We start from the raw sequence: 19,726 nt of genomic DNA, 5'->3' as shown, positions 1-19,726 counted from the left end.
GGGAAAGTTATATGTTGATTATCAGTCATGTTGTTTAGAGGAGGAAACACATCTAGGAATAATAAGTACACCTTTATTTGTTAAATTATTAGACCAATATGTCACTAAGGCATCTTTTCATGGGCACAAAGATATTTACTATGCACATAAACACATCATTAGGAAGGTAAACATGACTGAGTGCAAAAAGGTTGGGATCCTAAATGTCTAACTGGTAACCTCTATGGGTTGGTGATGGGATCTTGCTTATTCAGTCAAAGGTTTCAAGATGAGTCTTCAAGATTTTTGGTAATGTCAAGCCATATTTGACTAGATTCAGAGATCCTTCATCTATCAATCATCATAACTCCTCCCAGCAGTATGGTGTCATCAAAACCTCAGCAAATACAGCTTGAACCATCTACTTTGACCACCCCACACTAGCCTCTCCATTGAAATCAATCACATACAGAACACTTTTTGTAGCCATTGGCCTTTCCTTTTACAAAATCAGCTCTCCACTCACCCCTTCCCTCCAAATCTGAACCACAAAACATCCATATTGCTCTCTGTTAAATTCAGGTCACATCAAATAAAAATTTCATTTATTCTTAAAAGATACACCATACAAACTTCCTTTAAGCCATACCAAAAATTAACCACACTCATATACCACTAAAAGACATTCTCTATCATCTAGATCAGGGATGATGGGTGATGGATCCCTTTGGTGTATATGGTGCATGCACCAAAAGTGGCACATTGAACTCCAATGATGATAATAAAAAAAGTACGCCTATTTATGCGAAACATATTAACCAAACACCGATTTGTAAAAAAAAAGAGGCAAAACTTGTAATTTTTAGCAATTTTATTGTTTTGTGCACATCTTTTGCACATTCACTTGTTTGATCCTAAGGTACCAAGTGTTAGTAACAGTGGTGCATCGCAGGTTTTTGTCAGTTAGTTTACTACTGATACTCGTGTGCTACGGAGTTATGCTTTGTTCATCTTTTGCAAACATTTGCAGTTTTGTACTTTTTTTGAAAATTAAGTCTTGTTTTTATGTTCAGTTACCCATCACAGTGCAAAAGAAAAACAGAAGGTGATAGTAAGCATGAATTCAGTGAACAGTGGGAAAATGAGTTCTTATTTATAGCGAATCTATCAGGAAAACCATTGTGCATTGTTTGTGAAAACACTTTCTCAAATACATGTAATAAAAGACATGATCTTAATAGACACTATAAAACACAACATCAGACTGAAATTGAAGGGAAAACTGAAACCAGTGCCTGGGTCTGAGTTATGGAGAGAGAATCTTGTTTTTATATTATATCAATATATCATGTCTATATTAACACGTTTTTACTGGGAGTTTTTAAGGGTACAAGATTTGTATGGCACATTTGAACTTGTACATGAAAATGGCACATGGAATGTAAAAGATTGGCCACCTCTGATCTAGATTATGTTGGTGTCTACAGTATTCCTGCAACCTAATACACTTTGGACAAACTGAATGAATTAAAGAAAAAAAAATCCTTAGCCCATCCATGGTACTAATGTACTGTAGGTTTACAACATTTCATGGATGGGAGATGCTTAAAAAAAAAATAGTCAATATCTGTCTAAATGACACACCATTCTGTGGCAGATTATGCCATTGGTACAGATCACTAGATCCAATGGGAGAAAATCCTCCTATTATACAGAAGCAAATCTGTATAATAGAACGATACCATCATTGCACCCACAGAGGATACCAGTTAGGATTTGAGGATCCTGATTTGTTGCACTCAATCTGTGTTTGCCCTCTTCTGTGTGCCTCTGTGCAATATGTATACTGTATATCTGCATGCCCATGAAGATGCCTTGGTGATCAAAGTGAAATATTGGTTTACTAACTTAATAACTAAATTTAGTTAATTATTATCTCTAGATGTGCTTTTAACTCTCTAAAGAAACAGCAGAGTTAAAGAAACAATCATGAAAAGAAGAAATCACATAGAAAGTTCCTGGTTTATAAATCATGTGCTCTTAGAGAAACATATAAGAAAGCTAAATAAAAGTGGCTAAAGAGGTAATGGAAAAGTTTTGAAAATAATATAGAAGATAAAAACCACAGAGATGCAAAATGTTTTGCACGCTCCTAAAAAAACTTGCAGAGAGAGGGAAGAGAATCATGAATGAAATCAGAGATGGTAATTAATGGTGATGCAAAAACTGAAGATGAGGATATTATTTATGCCTGAGTTAATCACTTTGAAAAATTATTGCAATCATGAGCATATTTCAGTAGAAAAAAAAAAAAAAGAGAGAGCTAGATTTGACATTCAACCTGACAAATGCTTAAAAATGGAGTTATGAAAGCGTTACAGTCACTACTGAATAATTCAGAAGACTTGGTCAAAAGGATGGAATGCCAATGATTGGTATAGGATTTTCATGATACTAGTGTTAAAGAGCAAAATAAAACTAAATATGAGAATTATTGAGGATATTTGAAATAACGATTTCAACATCATGAGATCAGGAATATTTTAACTTCGGTGCACACATTTGTACACATCTATGTTTTTACCTCTTTTTTTCTGAGAGTATCCTCAAGATGGATCTATACAATAAAAACTAGAAAGGACAAATGCAAAAATATCCAGATGTACTAAAGAAATATCTACACTTCCAGCCTCCACCTACTACAAACCTGTATATTAAAAAAGTAGCTTTATCTGACGCTGTTCTGAGACCATCCAAAGGATGGCATTATACAGATGTTTTTTGATCTGATTAACCTCTTGAATTTTTGTAATGGATGCTATCACAAAATTAAATTGATTACAAAAACAGAAAGGAATAACTCAATTTCTGGACATTTTCTAAATTGTAGCCTATATCCTACCTTCTCGGGCTCCTTATCTGGGATTTTTTTTTTTATTAGACAAAAAAGATAAACTAGTGTGGAGGAATTAATTTAACTGACAGGACCTGTAGAAGTGTCGTGACAGTAATTGAAAGTTTCACAGCAACTTTCAATTACTACTGGAAAGAACAGAATATAAACATATCATGTTACAAACTGAAAAAAAAATATTTTAAAGTTAACGTATTAACACTATTTCAAACTGAGTACCTGAATAAAGCTTAGATTGGCTGGAAATTCAGATTTCTAGCAGAACATTTCATTGCTGGCATGTGATACATATGTTTTTTAAGCTAATTTCTGTTTCATCTACAATGCACATCTCTGCAATTTTATTATTCTTCTTTGTTGGATACTTTCCCAAAACTGAAATCTAGCAATAAATTAAATATGCCCAATTAGCTTTACCTTCAGCAATGTAAATTCCATGTATCCAAGTGCAATTATGTTTGCTTTGTTTAAACACCAGTACACTATCCTCCAACCAAACAGCATAAAGATAAATGTGCATATGGTCAGAAATAATGACATTATACTGGTGCCATCTTGTACAGTAATAAAAAATGCTTTCACATTGTGCTAAAAAAGACTGATTGACCAAAATGACTAATGTCGACTATTTAACTGGGTTGGAAGAGTTGAATCACTTGTGAAAAACTAAATAAGATATTTGCAGCAGAATCACACTACTAAAGATATGCAGGAGGATTGTTATGGAGAAGTTTGGCAGACATAATCTAAGAAAACTGAAAAAAAAAAAAAAAAAGAAAGCTAAATGCACTGAACTAACAATTAAGTGATATCCCCACAGCCTAACTTTGCTTTAAATTGAACATTTGAAGCAATGGATTCGAGGCACACAAAAACATGCACCCCTCACAGTTTGAAAGATCCTGGTTTGAATCCTGTCAAGGACACGAGGAATATTTTCTAGGCTTTCTGAAGCTGAGTTAGCTAGTCTTAGGCAGTGTTTTCTCCTGAAAACCTGAGGTCCCAACCACAAAAGACAAACTGACCAGCAAACACATGTAACATGAACAAAATACATTCACCTCACCTTACAGTTAATTCTGAACAGTATATCTATCTATACTTACACTAAAGAATCTGCAATCTAAATTGATAGCACATAGCAACCACTAAAATCAACATTGCTGAAATCAGATTTCAACAATTCTGCGAACAGAAGACTGAATAAATGTAACATTTCAAATAACTAAGATGGCTTACAAAAGAAGAGGACCATTTAAGATACCGACAATAATATTACCTCAAACAACAAAAATTCATGTTCATTTATTTATTTTTTATCTCAGGGTTACTGAGCGTGTAAGGAAAATATGAGTGGTGAAATGTGATTCTAATGAGACAAAAATGTATAATTATTGTATTTTATTTTTTAATAACAGGATGATAACACTCAATTGTAATGGCTTTGAAATAATGTTCTATAGCACATCACAATAAAAAAGGTGTATTTCATGTATCGTTAGTATAGTGTAGTGCAGTACAGTAAAATGATTTGTATAGCATATCTCAAATTTTTTTTAAAACTTTTTTTCCTAAAAAATGGGGCATACACCCTTGTGTGAGTGGTGTCTTGATAAACACAGCAACTAATTAATGGAATTTTAACTGAACAACAGATCAAATCAAAAACTGCTTAACATTCTTTTGATCTTGATCATCATGAATAAAATGCATATTTCTCAAAAATGTTTTTTTCCACTTACAATATTTAGTGTTCAGTCTTTAAGTATGTATTTCACAAGCATAAATGCTGTGACTAGATGGGTTACAGGAAATGTAATCTGCAGCAAGGATAACCAAAATTATAGATATGTGAAAGCTCTTAATGAAATGGGTTGGCTGTGGACAAAATAACTGAACCACCCAGTGATACAGACTTAACAATATACAAGTGGAGAAAGTACACTACTGGTGTATGATGTATGCAGATTACATCTTATCAGTCTCAGCAAAGTGAAAGGTTGAATCTATAATTGCAGCTGTTGCAACATGACCACAAGAATCTCAGTTAGCACTTTGAATGGGCATTACTGAAGCAAGATCTCTGGTAAGTACTTCTGTAATCTGGTAGCAAAAACTGTACGTGTTCATGAAGAACTGTTTCAATGGCGATGATATCAAGAATGCAAAAGAGAGGTAGGCCATCATCAGCAAAATAAAGTGAGTTGAAAGAGGACAGTGGTAGGTTCATGATGTGCAAAGTTCAAAATGGACAGTGAGTATCCTGTATCATTAAAAAGTACTTGCAAGAAATATCACAGAGAAGGACAAAGAGTGGCACTGCATAAGCTTCTCATTACATCTGCCATCCAGTGATACAGAGAACATAATGGACTAAGAAGCAGTGTCAAATATCATATGGCTGAATGAATTATGATGTTTCACCTACACAAATTAAATACTCCTATGTAGTAAATGTTCAAATTAAAGCCATATACTACAAATTGCTTGATGCAAACAGTGAAATGTTCCATAATGATTTCCAAGCATTGTGTTAGACTCACTTATTCCATCAGAGAGTGGGCTTACTCAAAGTACTACACATGATGTTAGTGATACTGCGTGATTTATATTGTATAGTGAAGTACTATAACATTTCCTTTTTGTGAGAGACATTTTTTAGGATTATAATGGTCCACTGCACAAAGTGATGTCTTTGAGAAAACACAGCTACCCTAAGTAGACATTCTCAATAAGCACTTCATGCCTCTACTGACAAGGCATAAGGCATTGCAGCATGGTAAATTTTATTATGGTGGCTTCCAGGATAACTGATGTCACATTCTATAAGGAGAATTTTAAACCTTAGCTGACTGACCTTTGATCCATGATGACCTTTGACTTAATGGCTGTCTGACATCCTATTAAATGTTATTCCACTGGTGTTTCCATTATTTTGTCCACCAATTGTATTTTAATCTGCATTAAGCACATTTCTTAAGTAAAACAGTTAAACAGCTTTAATGAAACTTAATTTAATATGTTAAATATAATAAAGTGGAGAAAATGCAAAAACAGTAAAATCTATTTTTAAAACGATATCAAAATTTTGCAGAATGGCATGCAGAAGAATAACAATTTTAAAAGCTTCTTATAAAATATGTATGCTAATATCAAAAAGAAATACTAATGACAAAAATAAGAAAAATTATGAGTGATAAAAAAATAAATAAAAATGAATAACATATATTCAACACACCCCAGACCTCCTAGATGTCATAGCAACTATAGGCTGCCACTGGTTTGTCTGAGGGTTGTACCTTTCAGCACTACTTAGTTCTGTTGTGTCATCCCTTCCTCCAACAGCATAGATCATACTATTATATACAGCACATCCTAAATGCTTCCTTCTTGTACCCATTGATGCTACTGAACTCCACCGGTTTGTACGAGGGTCAAAGCGTTCCACTATAACATCAATTAAAAAAGAGTACATTAAAATTTAAAGTTATATTTTAAGTAAATTAAGCTAATTGAAAGGTTAATTATGCTGTTAAATAATAGCTTATCTGTAAATTATGTGGGAAGAGAATGAAGATGAATGAATCTGATAGTGTGTACCAAACTAAGCAAGCACATAGAGGAAATAAGATGAGATGTCAAAAACATGTAACAAACCTTTTCTCACTTTTTTTTTTTTAATTTTTGAAATTAAAAAATTATGCCTTTGACTGATTCAGCCAGAGAGGCATGTGGTGAAGTTGTTTGTAAGGATACAAAAATCAGAACTCCATTGTGGAGTCAGGAAGTTGAAGAGGTTGTCAAAGAAAAGAAAAAGCATCCTGAAAATTCCTGGCAAGTAAGTCAGATTGTGCTCTGAGAGAATACACAGAAAAATGTTAGAAATTGAAGCACTATGTAAAACTAGCTTAAACAAAAGTCATGGTGAGACTTGGTAAGAACATATAGAAAATAAAATCAGAAAGGTGGTAAATATTCTGAAGGCTTCTGAAAAAGCTTACAAATGGAAGAAAGAGTACTGTAAAAGGAATCAGAGATGATAAAAGTGACAAGAAAACTGAAGATATAGATATTCTAGATGTTTGGAAGTGATTACTTTGAAGAACTGCTAAATGAAACAAACAATGATAGCATGGTGATAGAAAACAACACAAATGCAATTAACACTTGAAGTAGAAGAAGCAATCAAAAACCTGAACAGTGGGAAAGCAGCTGGAGTAGACGATATTTGACTAGAAATGCTCAAATATAGAAGTATAAAAGTTTTACATTGGTTATACTGCATAATTCAAAACGACTGGTCAGAGAGTCAAATTCCAGATGACTGGAACAGAGCTTGCATATTATCCATCTAGAAAAAGGAAAATAAAACAATCAGAATTATAGAAGAATTTTCCTAGTGATTGCTTCTGGTACGATTACACAAGTATATATACTTGAGAAAAAGTTAAGGAAAATTGTGGAAGGGAAGCTCTGAGAAGAACAAGCTGGGTTCATTTTGTCAGAATCAGATTTTCAATTTAAGACAAATAGTTGAGAAATCATGGGAATATAACAAGGATCTGTATTTAAGTTTTGCAGATCTGGCAAAGGCATATGACAATGTGATAAGAGAAAAGCTTTTCGAAATACTACAGTTATATGGTGTTAATGGGACATTATATCAGGCAATACATGGTATATATTTAAGTTGTAAGTCAACAGTTAGAATTGAAGGAAATACAATAAGATAGTTTTGTGTCAAATCAGATGTGAGACAAGGTTGCACATTATCCCCACTGCTATTCATCATCTATATGCATTACTTATAAAGGAGAGAGATATCAAATCTGATATCAAAATTGGAGATGTTAATCTCAACTCTTTATGTTATGAAGATAACATTGTACTCCTATAGAAATCCAGTACAAGTCTATAGATTCCCTGCCTAAACTGAATAACTGCTGTAGTACATTTGGTATGAAAAGTGACAATAAAAAGACAATGAAAACAGACAGAAACACTGACTGCATTCTGAGCAGAAGGAAAACCTATAGAACAAGTAAAACATTTCAGCTATTCAGACACAAGTTTTAGTGAAGATGACAAATTAAATATGGAAATAGACAACAGAATTAGCAAAGCTGGTATGGTAGGAAGTCAACTGAATAAATTTATATGGAATAACTGAGAAATTAGTCAAAACATTAAACTAATGTATACAAGACAGTGTTCAAACCAATTTTAATTATTGGATCTGAAGCTGTTAGAAATAAAATATCTGATCAAAGACTGACCACAGATATGAGATTCTGAGAAACAAATAGTGGAGTGAATAGATGGCATCAATGGCAGTATCATATTAAAAATGAGGATATTACGGAAGAACTTGACATTATTAGCATTCAGGAATGTGTTAGTAGAGCCAATCTCAGGTGATATGGTCATTTAAACAGTATGGGAGAAGAAAGGTTACTAAAACAAGTGCTCTTTGCACTTGTTTTAGTAACTTGGCAGGAAAAAGACCAACATCTGAATGGATTGATACAGTAAAAAGCACCTAGAAGGCAGAAATATAAGATCTGTTAAAATTGGTTATACTGCCTATAAATCTGTTATATAAATCTGGAGGAAAACTTTCAATAAGAAGTTAGTGATTATGTAACTTTTTCATTTAGTACTGTCATAACAACGTACACCTCCTGAGAGTACATTGTCAGGAATTTGATGATAATGAAAATTATTTCTCATATTAAAGATACCAAGTATATAAATTTTTTGGTATCTTTAATTTATAGTATAACCAAGTGGAAAAACTCCCAAATTCTCATATTGCACTTTTTTTTTTTTTTTTTTTTCTAACAATCAACAACACTTGAATCTGCATGATATCAACAAACAGTATAAAAAAAAAAATAAAATACTAAAACAATGAACTTTTTTTAATATTCTAAATTTTGAGCTGTGTAACTGCTCTTTTCAAAAATTTACCATCTAAAATTCTATGTAAAAACTGTGAGCTGCTTTGTGAACTACAAACCATACTTTTAAGTGCTTCAGTTAAAATAGTTTTTAGTATGATACAAATGTGATAGTAGCAATTTTTGAATAAGACTAATTACTAAGTCATTATTATAGAAGAAAACAATTTTTTCAGTTGTATTTTAATGAACTTCATTATAATTTTAAACTCAGAGCTAAATAAAATTTAATTTCACTATTAATTGCATCACGTCATTAGTATCTATAACATTCTAAAAAGGCACATTTATAGAAATTAATAATGCAACATAAATTAGATATGACTTAAAAAAAAAAGACTAAATATTTCTAGAACTGGAATTTCTAACAATATGCTATTTTTAGTTGTTTTCCAATTCTGACATAAAGCAGAAAAATTGACTTTATTGTGAAGCATGTGGCAAAACAACTAATATGGGGATTGGAGCTTTTTTGTTGTTATTACTATATAGTCATCTATGTAAAAATTTTATTAATGTACAGGATTTTTACTCATGTTGTCGAAGGAGGGCCTTTGTAAGTCACACAAAAACCAGATATGGTGGATGTTCACTTACAGTAATTAAATGGGCCAAAAAAAAAACATGATATTAAACAAATTTCATAATGAGACCATTTTTTTCCCTACAAAATTACCTGAAAGCTGATGTTATAATGATAACATGTGAAAATAATTATTTCATGACTTTTTTTTTAAGAAAATATGCAAGTTAAAATACACACAACTATAAATTACACTTTAAAAATATTTTGATTTGAATATAAATTGATTTAAAAAAGAAAAATTTTAAAAAAAATTGTGGGATTAGCCTAAAAAAATATAATTAAACACAAATGCTACTATCTATTAATTATTTTTATTTTTATATTGAATCCACACAAGAGAGGTAGAAGAACCTATGGAACATCAGTGCCGCGTGTGTGTGGTGAGGGTGAAGACAATAGTTGGGAAAGAAGGTTATTGACCTCTGTCATCTATTCCAGAGGATAGAAGTAGATGGAATAAAAGAGAAAGAAGCTTGGTTTGTTTGCAGTTTTACTGAAAAGGGATATTGGGTACTGCAACTCTTGTATTAAACACATCCAGTGGAGGAATGATGATTGTCAGTTCAGAGGAGCAATGACCATGGAAGTACTTGTAGAAAAGACAAACAGTGTATCTTGAAACAGTGGCTGAAGTGAGTCAGTAAAGGAGGGTTCATCCATGAGCCAAATCACTCTCCTCTGGACAGCATCAAGAATTGTTAGGGAGGTTTTAGGTGTACCACCCTAAACATGTGAGCTAATGGTTTAGTTTCTAAGTACTTAGATCCAAATGTTTAGTTAGAATATAAACCAAGCTTGAAGTATAAAGTATACTTAAATTTAAACATTGTCTTGTATATTTTAAGAGGTCTTTTGGCTGATATCCTTCTATCCTGCTCATTTCTTATATACATATGCCCATTGGCTACTTGTCATACCAGACTTCATTATTCTGCTACCTATTTCTATATTTACTTTGTCATATTCAGTAAAAATTATGCTTCAGTAGCTACCATATAACCTGGTTCTATAGTTACACTACTTGAAATGAAGATGGTTTTCTGTATCCCTCTCTCTGAGTTTTTTTTTTTTTTTTGATGATTTTCACATAAGAAATTTGTCACAATTATTTAATTTGGATAGAGACTGTTGAAGAATGCAGATGATTTATTTTATGATTATTATTTTCTTTATGTGAATTCCACAAGGAAAAGCTTGTAAACCTATAGTACATTAGTTACTGGATAGGCTAAAGCAGGAGTGTCAAACTCAATTGGACCACGGGCCATTTGCTATAAAACTGTATCTCAAGTGGGCTGCAAAAAATTTTCGACTAAAAAACCTGCACTAATTAGAATCAAAAGGAAGTGAACAAATTAGTATAAATAAATTGTAAAATTAATAACAAAAATTTTATTTATTCTAAGTCATTACAAGACATATAAAATAATAGTATAATGATTATGACAACTCAAAAAAAAATATATAAAGAATATTTTTATTATATTAATATTTACAATAGATAGCATTTAATCCAAATTAAACTGAAATTAAGTTTTATTTGAATAAATCAAACATTTATATATTTATACATTCTAAAAAAAGTATAAACTCTCATTAATAACCATCACAAAAATTTACAGAGCCTCCTGTTAGTTTGAAATGTTGAAATAAAATACTTCTATATATATATATATATATATATATATATATATATATATATAGTTTTGGGGGAGAAGGGGGGGAATATATTTTGGGGAATTTTTTAAATGTTACTTAAAATATTTTGGGAAAAATGATAATATTTTTGGGTTAAAATATATATACTTGCATAATATAATTATAGTAATTTAATTCAGTATTTTATTTTTTTCCTGACACTTGACAACGTTTATTATTAACCAGCCTGCCAAAATTTGGACTCAAAGATTGTGAGCATACAATCTTCATTGTGGCAGAAAGGTTGATGTTGGTTAATCTTGATCTGGGGGCTGTTTTTTTACCTTTCATACATGAGAATAATTGTTCACATAAATAGGTGCTTCCAAAATAACATAGAATATATCCTGCAAACTTTTTTATTTCTGGATATTTTCAACCTAAATAGCTATATTTTTGGTACACCAATTTCTTGGTATTTAGCTTTTAGAATGGAATCATTTTGGAAATCAATAAGTTCCATTTGAATACAAATAGGAGGTTTTCGAAATTAAAGGAAAAAGGATCTGTAAAAAGCGAAAAAACTTCTTCTTGCTCCTTAAAATCTTTAATCACCTATCAAATTCTTCTTTTATCTTTTCTAGTTTGGGACAATATAGAGAAAAGGTAAAACTTTGATTCTTATTGTTCAACTGTTCACACATAGGAAAGTAATTTTGAATATTCTATTTTGAATGATTTTGAAATAATTTAAAAAGCACATTTTGATTTTGAAATCATTTAAAAAGCACACATGTATGATGGCAATGACATGTGTGCTATTAACTGATCTATCCACTGAAGTTTGACATTTAAATCATTCAAATGTCCTGTAATATCAACTAAGAATGCTAGATCTTGTACCTATGTCTGATCATTAAGAAATGCAACATCATGATTTTTCATTTCTAGGAACAATTTGATCTCCTCTAAAAGTAAAATAAAAAAGCTTTTTAGAACCTTATGACAAGATAACCAACGAATCTCTGTGTAATAAGGTAGCCCTTAAAATTCACTCTCCAAGTCTTTTAGAAATTATGCAAACTGGCAATGATTGAGGCCTCTGGATCGCATGAAGTTCACAGTATTTGTCACAGGCTTGAGTACGCTGCTCATTTCCAATACTTTGGAGCACAGGACCTGCTGATGAATAATGCAGTGGAAAGATTGAAGTTTTGGAATGTCTGGATACATTTCCTTTAACTTTTCTGCAAGTCTTGACACAAACCCTTCATCTTTGCCTGTCATTGCTGGAGCACCATCGGTTGTCACTGCTACGAGCATGTTCAGAGGAAGTTGGTATTTTTCCAAAATGCCCCACATGGAGTCAAAAATGTCTTCCCTTGTAGTGGTTCCATGGATGGGAATCATTTCCAAGATACTTTTGGCATCGAGAGCGGTTTCCTTGTGTGCATTGTCAAAGTCATCTATCTAAATAGCATCATCTTCTTTCCCATTATTCCAAGTAAAAATTACAAGTAATTTACAAGATTTTAGAAATGTAATGAACATCCTTCACGAATGTCTGAGAAGTGAAAGCAGAATATGAAATAGACAGCAATAGTTGGCCAATAGAGATAGAACAGCTATGAAGATGTGGATATGATTGGTGTGGTATTAACAAAAGATCGTGTTACCAAAACACAAAGTCAAGCCGACATTTTTGAGCTGAAATGCTAATTCTCTTCAACCAAATCCCATAATATCTGAAACTGTCATAAAAACATTCGCTCTATATGTCTTAGTTTTAACATGTTTACGAATTTTATTGCAGCTTTGTGTTTGAGTTAGCGGGCACACTCACACACATCTAACTAAAAACAATAGATTTTAATTAGATACTGTGTTCGCCAGTGCAACATATAGTTTTGCTCGAGTCTAAACAGCATGGTTATTGTGAGAGGGGGAGATGTGATTCATTAGTTAATGCTGTTTTTATACCAGTTGTCTCTAATCGCACTAAAGAAATATAATACACAGACAGCAAATGTCTCTGTACTTTATTCAGTGGTACAATAAAACTACTTGTTTTTCTTGCATCCACAGTATAGTGGCAGTTGGGGAAGGCATGTTGTTTACCATGGGGAGCGAGTTATCGTCCCGATGTGAAAGTTGTTAAACTTTATTTTCATGTGCTATGTATATGCAACACTTTTTAATTTCTTTTTTTTCATAAAGTAAAATCAGGGTACAGGGGTGTGAGGGCGAGTTATATTCGAGTAAATACGGTATTTCTGTTTTATTATAAAAAGCAACCATCCTTTTTTTAAATCTTTCCTTGAGGCATTGGGGGCCGCATGCAGCCCGCCAGTTTGACACCCCTGGTCTAGAGGTTATCTAACCTAAAAATCCTGCTCAAAAGATGGAATTTTTTCAAGCTACTTCAGGATCTCCAATAAGCAGGATGACAGTCCATTCACAAACATCTATACTTAAGGTGGGATTCAATCCCATAATTTGCTGGGATACACTATTTGCTCTGATAACCAGACCAGCATTTAAGAAGATAAAGGCATGTAAGAGGATAACATCATCTGTACGGAGTAAAGGCTAGCTTAATATTTAATATCAAAAAAGACCAGCTTAATACCTATTTGAATATTAAGGTTAATACTACTTTCCTTAATGATGTGATATAAATAAGTAGAGTTCTATGTTATACATGATTTCTTCTTGTACATTCAAATTGCCGATTTGAACTTAAAAGTGCGTTGTGTAAGTTCCATTTATATACAGATGATATACTGAAGTGACTTCCCCTCCTTCATATCCTTGAAATATTCTGACATGCAAATCTCTCCTGACCTTCCTGCCTATCCTATATTGAACATCCCACAGGTGATCTTATAAATACCATGTTCCTTAAGTAGTGGATGATGAGGTTTTGGAAGCCTAAGGAGATTAGAAATCTTGTTGAGGGAAGAGAAGAAGGCAAAGTTGATACCCTGCCGACATGGCAACTTTGAAATTTGCCATTGTGACTAACTGTGGGAAGTAATAGGTGGCACCAATGAATAAGTAACATTAAATTTGTGCTCCCACATTTTATCGTAACTGCAAGTGTTTTTTGTACAAAATAAGCAGCAAACGGAAAAGTAGCAGAAGATACTAAGCAGCCGATTACTACAGCAGAAATCGTAAGTAGCCATAGTCCATTAAAACTGCTATATTTTACAACTAAAAAACAGCCACGTGAAAGCGCTATGCCTACTGTCCGAAATAAAGATGGCGGTAACAAAAGCCAACAACGGAATATTACCTCGAGTCCCATTAGCATAGCGTTGCCGACCACCAACAAATCGAATGACATTACGAAATGCTGCAGCTGTGAAACCGAAGTCAAAGAAGGAAAAAAAGGTATACTGTGCGATTTCTGCTGCAACTGGATACACATTTCTTGTGCGAAAATAAACGAATTGGCGCACAAGCTTTTCACCGATCTAAGCCAGCCCTACTTCTGTATGATGTGCCTCCCTTCCGTAAAACAGATACTAAACCTAGGCAAAAAAAGTCACAAACCTTGAGTAACAGCTTAATATCACGATCGATACCTTCTCCTCCAAAATCGGAAAGCTGGAAACCAAGCTCGAGATGCTCAACGATCAGCTCCCGTGCCTGCTAACGAACTTCGTGACCTAATCACATCATCGGTACACAAGTCGCTCGAGACAGAAAATAGGAAACTCAACGCTGTTATCCTCAACTTTCCGACAGAAAATGATAATTCCCTAAAAGAAGACATTGGCAAACTTGCAGGAGAATGCAATTTCGATCCCAGAAATATCGTCAAATGCCATCGTATCAGACCCATAAACAAAAGAAAGGATGGAACAAACTATCCACGTCTTTTAAAGTGACCTGTGACTCACCAATAAACACAACCAAATTTATAACAGCAATAAACAACAAGCAAAAGGACACTTGCTCCCCAGTTGTGCATACGTGCTCAACCCGATTTAACCTTTGCCCAGAGAGAAAAAAGACACCAACTCAGAAGACAACTAGAAGAAAAATGCCAAAATGGAGACGGCAGTTGGGTGATAGACTACAAACAATTCAAACTTGTACAAAAACCAAGTGACGCCACTAGCTGTCACCAAGGACACCAGCATGCAAACACTGCATAGGAAACATGCAAGACCCTTGAGGTCAAATCCATGCCTCACAGAACCTTGCATATCCACTTCACCAAAATCCACGGCATCAACTCTAACCTTAATAGCATCCACTACCATCTGCAGTCCACCAAACCCCACCTACTCTTCTTAACAGAAACTCAAATCTCACCTTCCCCCAGCACTATTCATCTCAACCTTCCTAACTATACACTATTTAACTCCTTTCGACCCAAGGGAGGCATCTGTGCATATATTTGCTCTGACATACCCTGCCAGAGAGCAACTAACTTGGAATCGCCCGACTTCGACCTTCTTTGGCTGAAGATATCCCTTCCCCACTCAGCCAAATTCATCTGCTGTCTCTATTCATCATTCATCATCATCATACGTATCAAGGATTTAGGCCTAGCATGGCCTATTCCCGCCTTAGAAGTCATCGTTGAATCGTTTAAGAGGACGTCCTGGTTTTCTTTTTCCTAATGGCTTGTACTTTAAGGCTTGTTTTGGCAATCTTTCTGTTTTCATTTTTTGAACGTGTTCCATCCATTTATGTTTATATTTTTTAATTTTTTCTATTACTGGTTCTTGGTTTAATTCTTTCATAATATCTTCATTTCTTTTGTGATCAAATAGGGTATACTTTGCAGTTTTTCTCATAAACTTCATTTCTGCTGTTGTTAATCTTTGTTTGTCTTTTTGTTTTATTGTCCAGATTTTGCTTAAAATACATTAAGACCGGTAAGGCTAATGTATTGTATACTTTTAGCCTGGTTTGTTTTTGAACTAGGTTTGGTTTAAATATAGAGTTAATTACACCTGTTATTTTTAAATATTTTGCAATTTTTACGTTTATATCTTTTTCATTTTCATATGTGATCATACATCCTAGGTAGTTAAATGAATTTACCTGTTCTAAGATCTTTTTATCTATTACTATTTTAGTTCTTGCTGGATCTTGTCCTTTAAAGGCCATAGTTTTTTATTTTTCTGTTGATATTATCATACCATAATCTTTGGATATCTCATTTCGATTTAAAATAGCTTTCTGCAAGTTATCTTCAGAATTTGTAATTATTATTTGGTCGTCTGCAAAGAGGAGAGTGTTTAAGTTAACTGTAGGTGAAAGTTTAATTCCTTGATGTAAATTTTTACTCCATTTTATTATTATTTCATTTAAGTAGATATTAAAAAGAGTTGGTGAGAGGGGACATCCCTGTTTGACCCCTTCTCTTGTATATGATAGCTCGTGATTTAATCTTATTTGTATTTGATTATTTTCATATATACTTGTGATAGCTTTTAGGATATTATTTGCTATTTGCCTTTCTTTTAATATGTTAAATAATATGTTTCTTTTAACTTTATCAAATGCTTTTTCAAAGTCAATAAATGCAATATGTGTTTCCAAATTATATTCTCTTCTTTTCTCTACTATTAATTTTAGGCAAAAGGCTGGGTCTATACATGATCGTCCTTTTCTAAATCCATTCTGTACCTCTAGAATAAAGTTTTTGGAATATTTCATTAGTTTGTTATTTAAGATTCTGCTATATATTTTGTAACAGGAATTTAGTATACTGATACCTCTATAGTTTTTAGGGTCATCTCTATTACCTTTCTTAAAGATAGGAATCACAATTGCTTTTTTCCATTCTACTGGGGGGATACCAGTTGAGTAAATTTTATTTAAAAATAGTAAGAGTCTTTTTTTGAATCTTGTTCCTGCGTATTTATATAGTTCTGAACCTAGCTTATCTTCTCCAGGTGATTTTCCGTTTCTTGTTTCTTTCAGGCTGATTTCTAATTCTTCTTCAGTTATTTCCTTTTCATTTTCGTTAATTGTTTGCCAGTTGTCTTTTTTAAAATATTTGTCTGTCCACAGTTCTGTGTAGTAATTTAGAAATTCTTCTAATTTTAATTCAGTGTTTAATTTTATGTTTTCTTTGGTATCTGCATTTAGGTGTTTCAAAATCTTATATACATTGGGTCTTATTTTATATAAATCATGTTCTAAATTAGAAACAAATTTATTCCATGATTCTCTATGTCTTTTTCTGATTTCTCTTTTAGCTATGGCTCTTATTCTTTTATATTCTATTTCATCTTCTAATCTTTTACTGCTTAACCATTTGTGATAGGCTTCTTTTTTCTTTTTAATTATTTCTTTGATTGTATCATCCCAGATCTTCAGTTTTTTTCTTTTATTGAATTTTTTGGTCTTTCCTAAGCTTTCATTTGCTGCTGCATTTAGTATTGTTTTTATATTAAGTCATTCTATTTCTATTTCTTCATTTTATCTAGTTGGTTAATTCTTTGTTCATATAGCCATTGTACATTTGTGTCATTCAATAGTCTAGTTTTATAATCAAATGTTTCAATTTTTCTTTCTGTTCTTGTTACTTGTAGCCATTTAGGTGGTAATCTTAATTTTATTTTAACAAGGAAGTGGTCACTGCTTATTTCATATCCTTTGTGAACTCTAACATCTAGTGAAACTTTTGATGTCTTTTCATTTAATATGAAGTAATCTAATATTGATTTCCATCCTCTTGCTGCCCAAGTATATTTATGTATGTCTTTATGTTTATAGAAGGAATTCATGCTGTCTCTATTGCTCTCCAATTACCACCAATCACTCTGAGCTTTTTCATTTCCTCTCCCTAAAAGTCGATTTTCTCCAGTCCCACAATCCTAACAGCGAAGTCATCCTCCTGGGTGATTTCAACATCCATAACACCAATTGGCTTTCCTCTTTCAGTTATACAGATCCTGCAGGCAGAGATGCTGAAACATTTGCAGTCACCAATGACCTCACACAAATTGTTCAAAAACCAACCAGAATACCATATAACCCAAACCACTCCCCAAAAATACCCTAGATCTCTTCCTTACTAATGACCTCTCCAAATATGCAGTGAATGTAATGAGCTCCCTGGGCAATTCTGACCACAACTCAGTGCTTATCTCCTCTCCCATGCAACAACGCTTACACTGTCACTCCCACACAAGAGTAGTTTGGCATTATAACAGTGCCAAATTGGACAGTCTCCGAGACTACTATGCTTCATTCCCATGGTTAGACTATTGTTTCCGGTCTTCCAGTCCAAACATATGCACTGAACGCATCACCAAAGTGATCCTCGCTGGCATGAAAACATATATTCCCCACACTACTCAGACCTGCCATCCCCTAACTAAACCCTGGTTTTCCAAAAAATGTGCCAAGGCTGTACAAATGAAAAATCAGGCATACCACAACTGGCTCAAATCAAGAACCCCATCCTCATTCAATACCTATACTGAAGCCCGTAACAAATGCAAGAAAATTATCAATACTTCCAAAACAGAATTTGAATGGGCCAAAAGCAGGAAGCTTGCAGCCTGTCCAAACGGCAGCTGTGCCTTTTGGTCTCTTGCCAAGGCAATTGGCCGTAACTTTTGCCCTACACTATTCCCACCTCTATAATACCCAGATGGCTCAATTGCAACATCACCCATAGAAAAAGCTAACCTCCTGGCATCACACTTTGCCTCCAATGCACACATGGCAAATGCCCTCCAATCATTCCAACTGCCCAACATACAATGCTCCCTGTAACCTTTTGCCAAAAAGACATCACAAACCTGCTGTCTAAATTAGACACTAAAAAGTCTCCTGGCCCAAACGGAATTCCTCCAATTATCCTGAAGGTCTGTGCATCTGAACTGACTCCTATCCTATGCCACCTGTACACACTCTCTTACTCCACTGGTATATATATCCCAAAACCTGGAAACTGGCCTATATTCAACCCATTCCTAAAAAGGGTGACAAATCACTGCCATCTAACTATCGCCCCATCTCAATCACCTCAGTCCTATCAAAAGTAATGGAGAAAATCATCAACTCTCAACTTACCTTGAAAGTACCCGGCTATTAAGCGACCACCAGTATGGATTCCGTCAAAGCCATTCAACAGGAGATCTACTCTCATATATCACCCATCTCTGAACATATGCCATGGAAAAATTTGGCGAATCCCAAGTAGTTGCACTTGATATCTCTAAAGCCTTTGACTGGGTCTGGCACAAAAACTTACTAAGCAAACTTCCATCATTTGGACTGTCTCAGGACTTCTGCAGATGGATTGCCAGCTTTCTGTCTGGACGCACACTATGTGTGATGGTGGATGGCTCCTTATCCTCTCACCATCCAACTAATGCGGGGGTCCCTCAAGGTTCAGTTCTCTCACCGACCCTCTTCCTTCTATATATCAATGACCTACTTCAGTTGACCTCTAACCCAATACACAGTTTTGCAGATGACAGCACATTACATTCCTCCCTTTCATTTGACAAACCCTACTCTACACAACTCACTTCAACCCACAGAACATCAACTACCGCTGCCCTTAATTCTGACCTCCAAGCCATCCGCCAATGGGGCTCAGACAACCTTGTCAACTTCAAAGCTAGTAAAACCCAGTTCTGTCTTATTTCTCACAAAAAAGAA

The 19,726-nt window shown here is 33.8% G+C and overlaps 1 protein-coding gene across 2 annotated transcripts in view; it reads right to left on the bottom strand.

Moving 5' to 3' along the window:
* dbo (Kelch-like protein diablo) overlaps window positions 1-19,726 on the bottom strand; it is a 160,200-nt gene that overhangs the window by 14,617 nt on the left and 125,857 nt on the right. For both annotated transcript variants that reach the window (XM_090414919.1, XM_090414918.1), the window contains exon 9: window positions 6,132-6,340. In XM_090414919.1, coding sequence (XP_090271045.1) covers window positions 6,132-6,340 — 209 coding nt within the window. The remainder of the gene's footprint in view (window positions 1-6,131; window positions 6,341-19,726) is intronic.

This window comes from Typopeltis vanoorti, chromosome 26 (assembly GCF_054136105.1).
Source record: "Typopeltis vanoorti isolate ZY-2024b chromosome 26, IOZ_Tvanoo_1.0, whole genome shotgun sequence".
Taxonomy (NCBI): Eukaryota; Metazoa; Arthropoda; class Arachnida; order Uropygi; family Thelyphonidae; genus Typopeltis; species Typopeltis vanoorti.
This window is presented reverse-complemented; position numbering and strand designations above follow the sequence as displayed.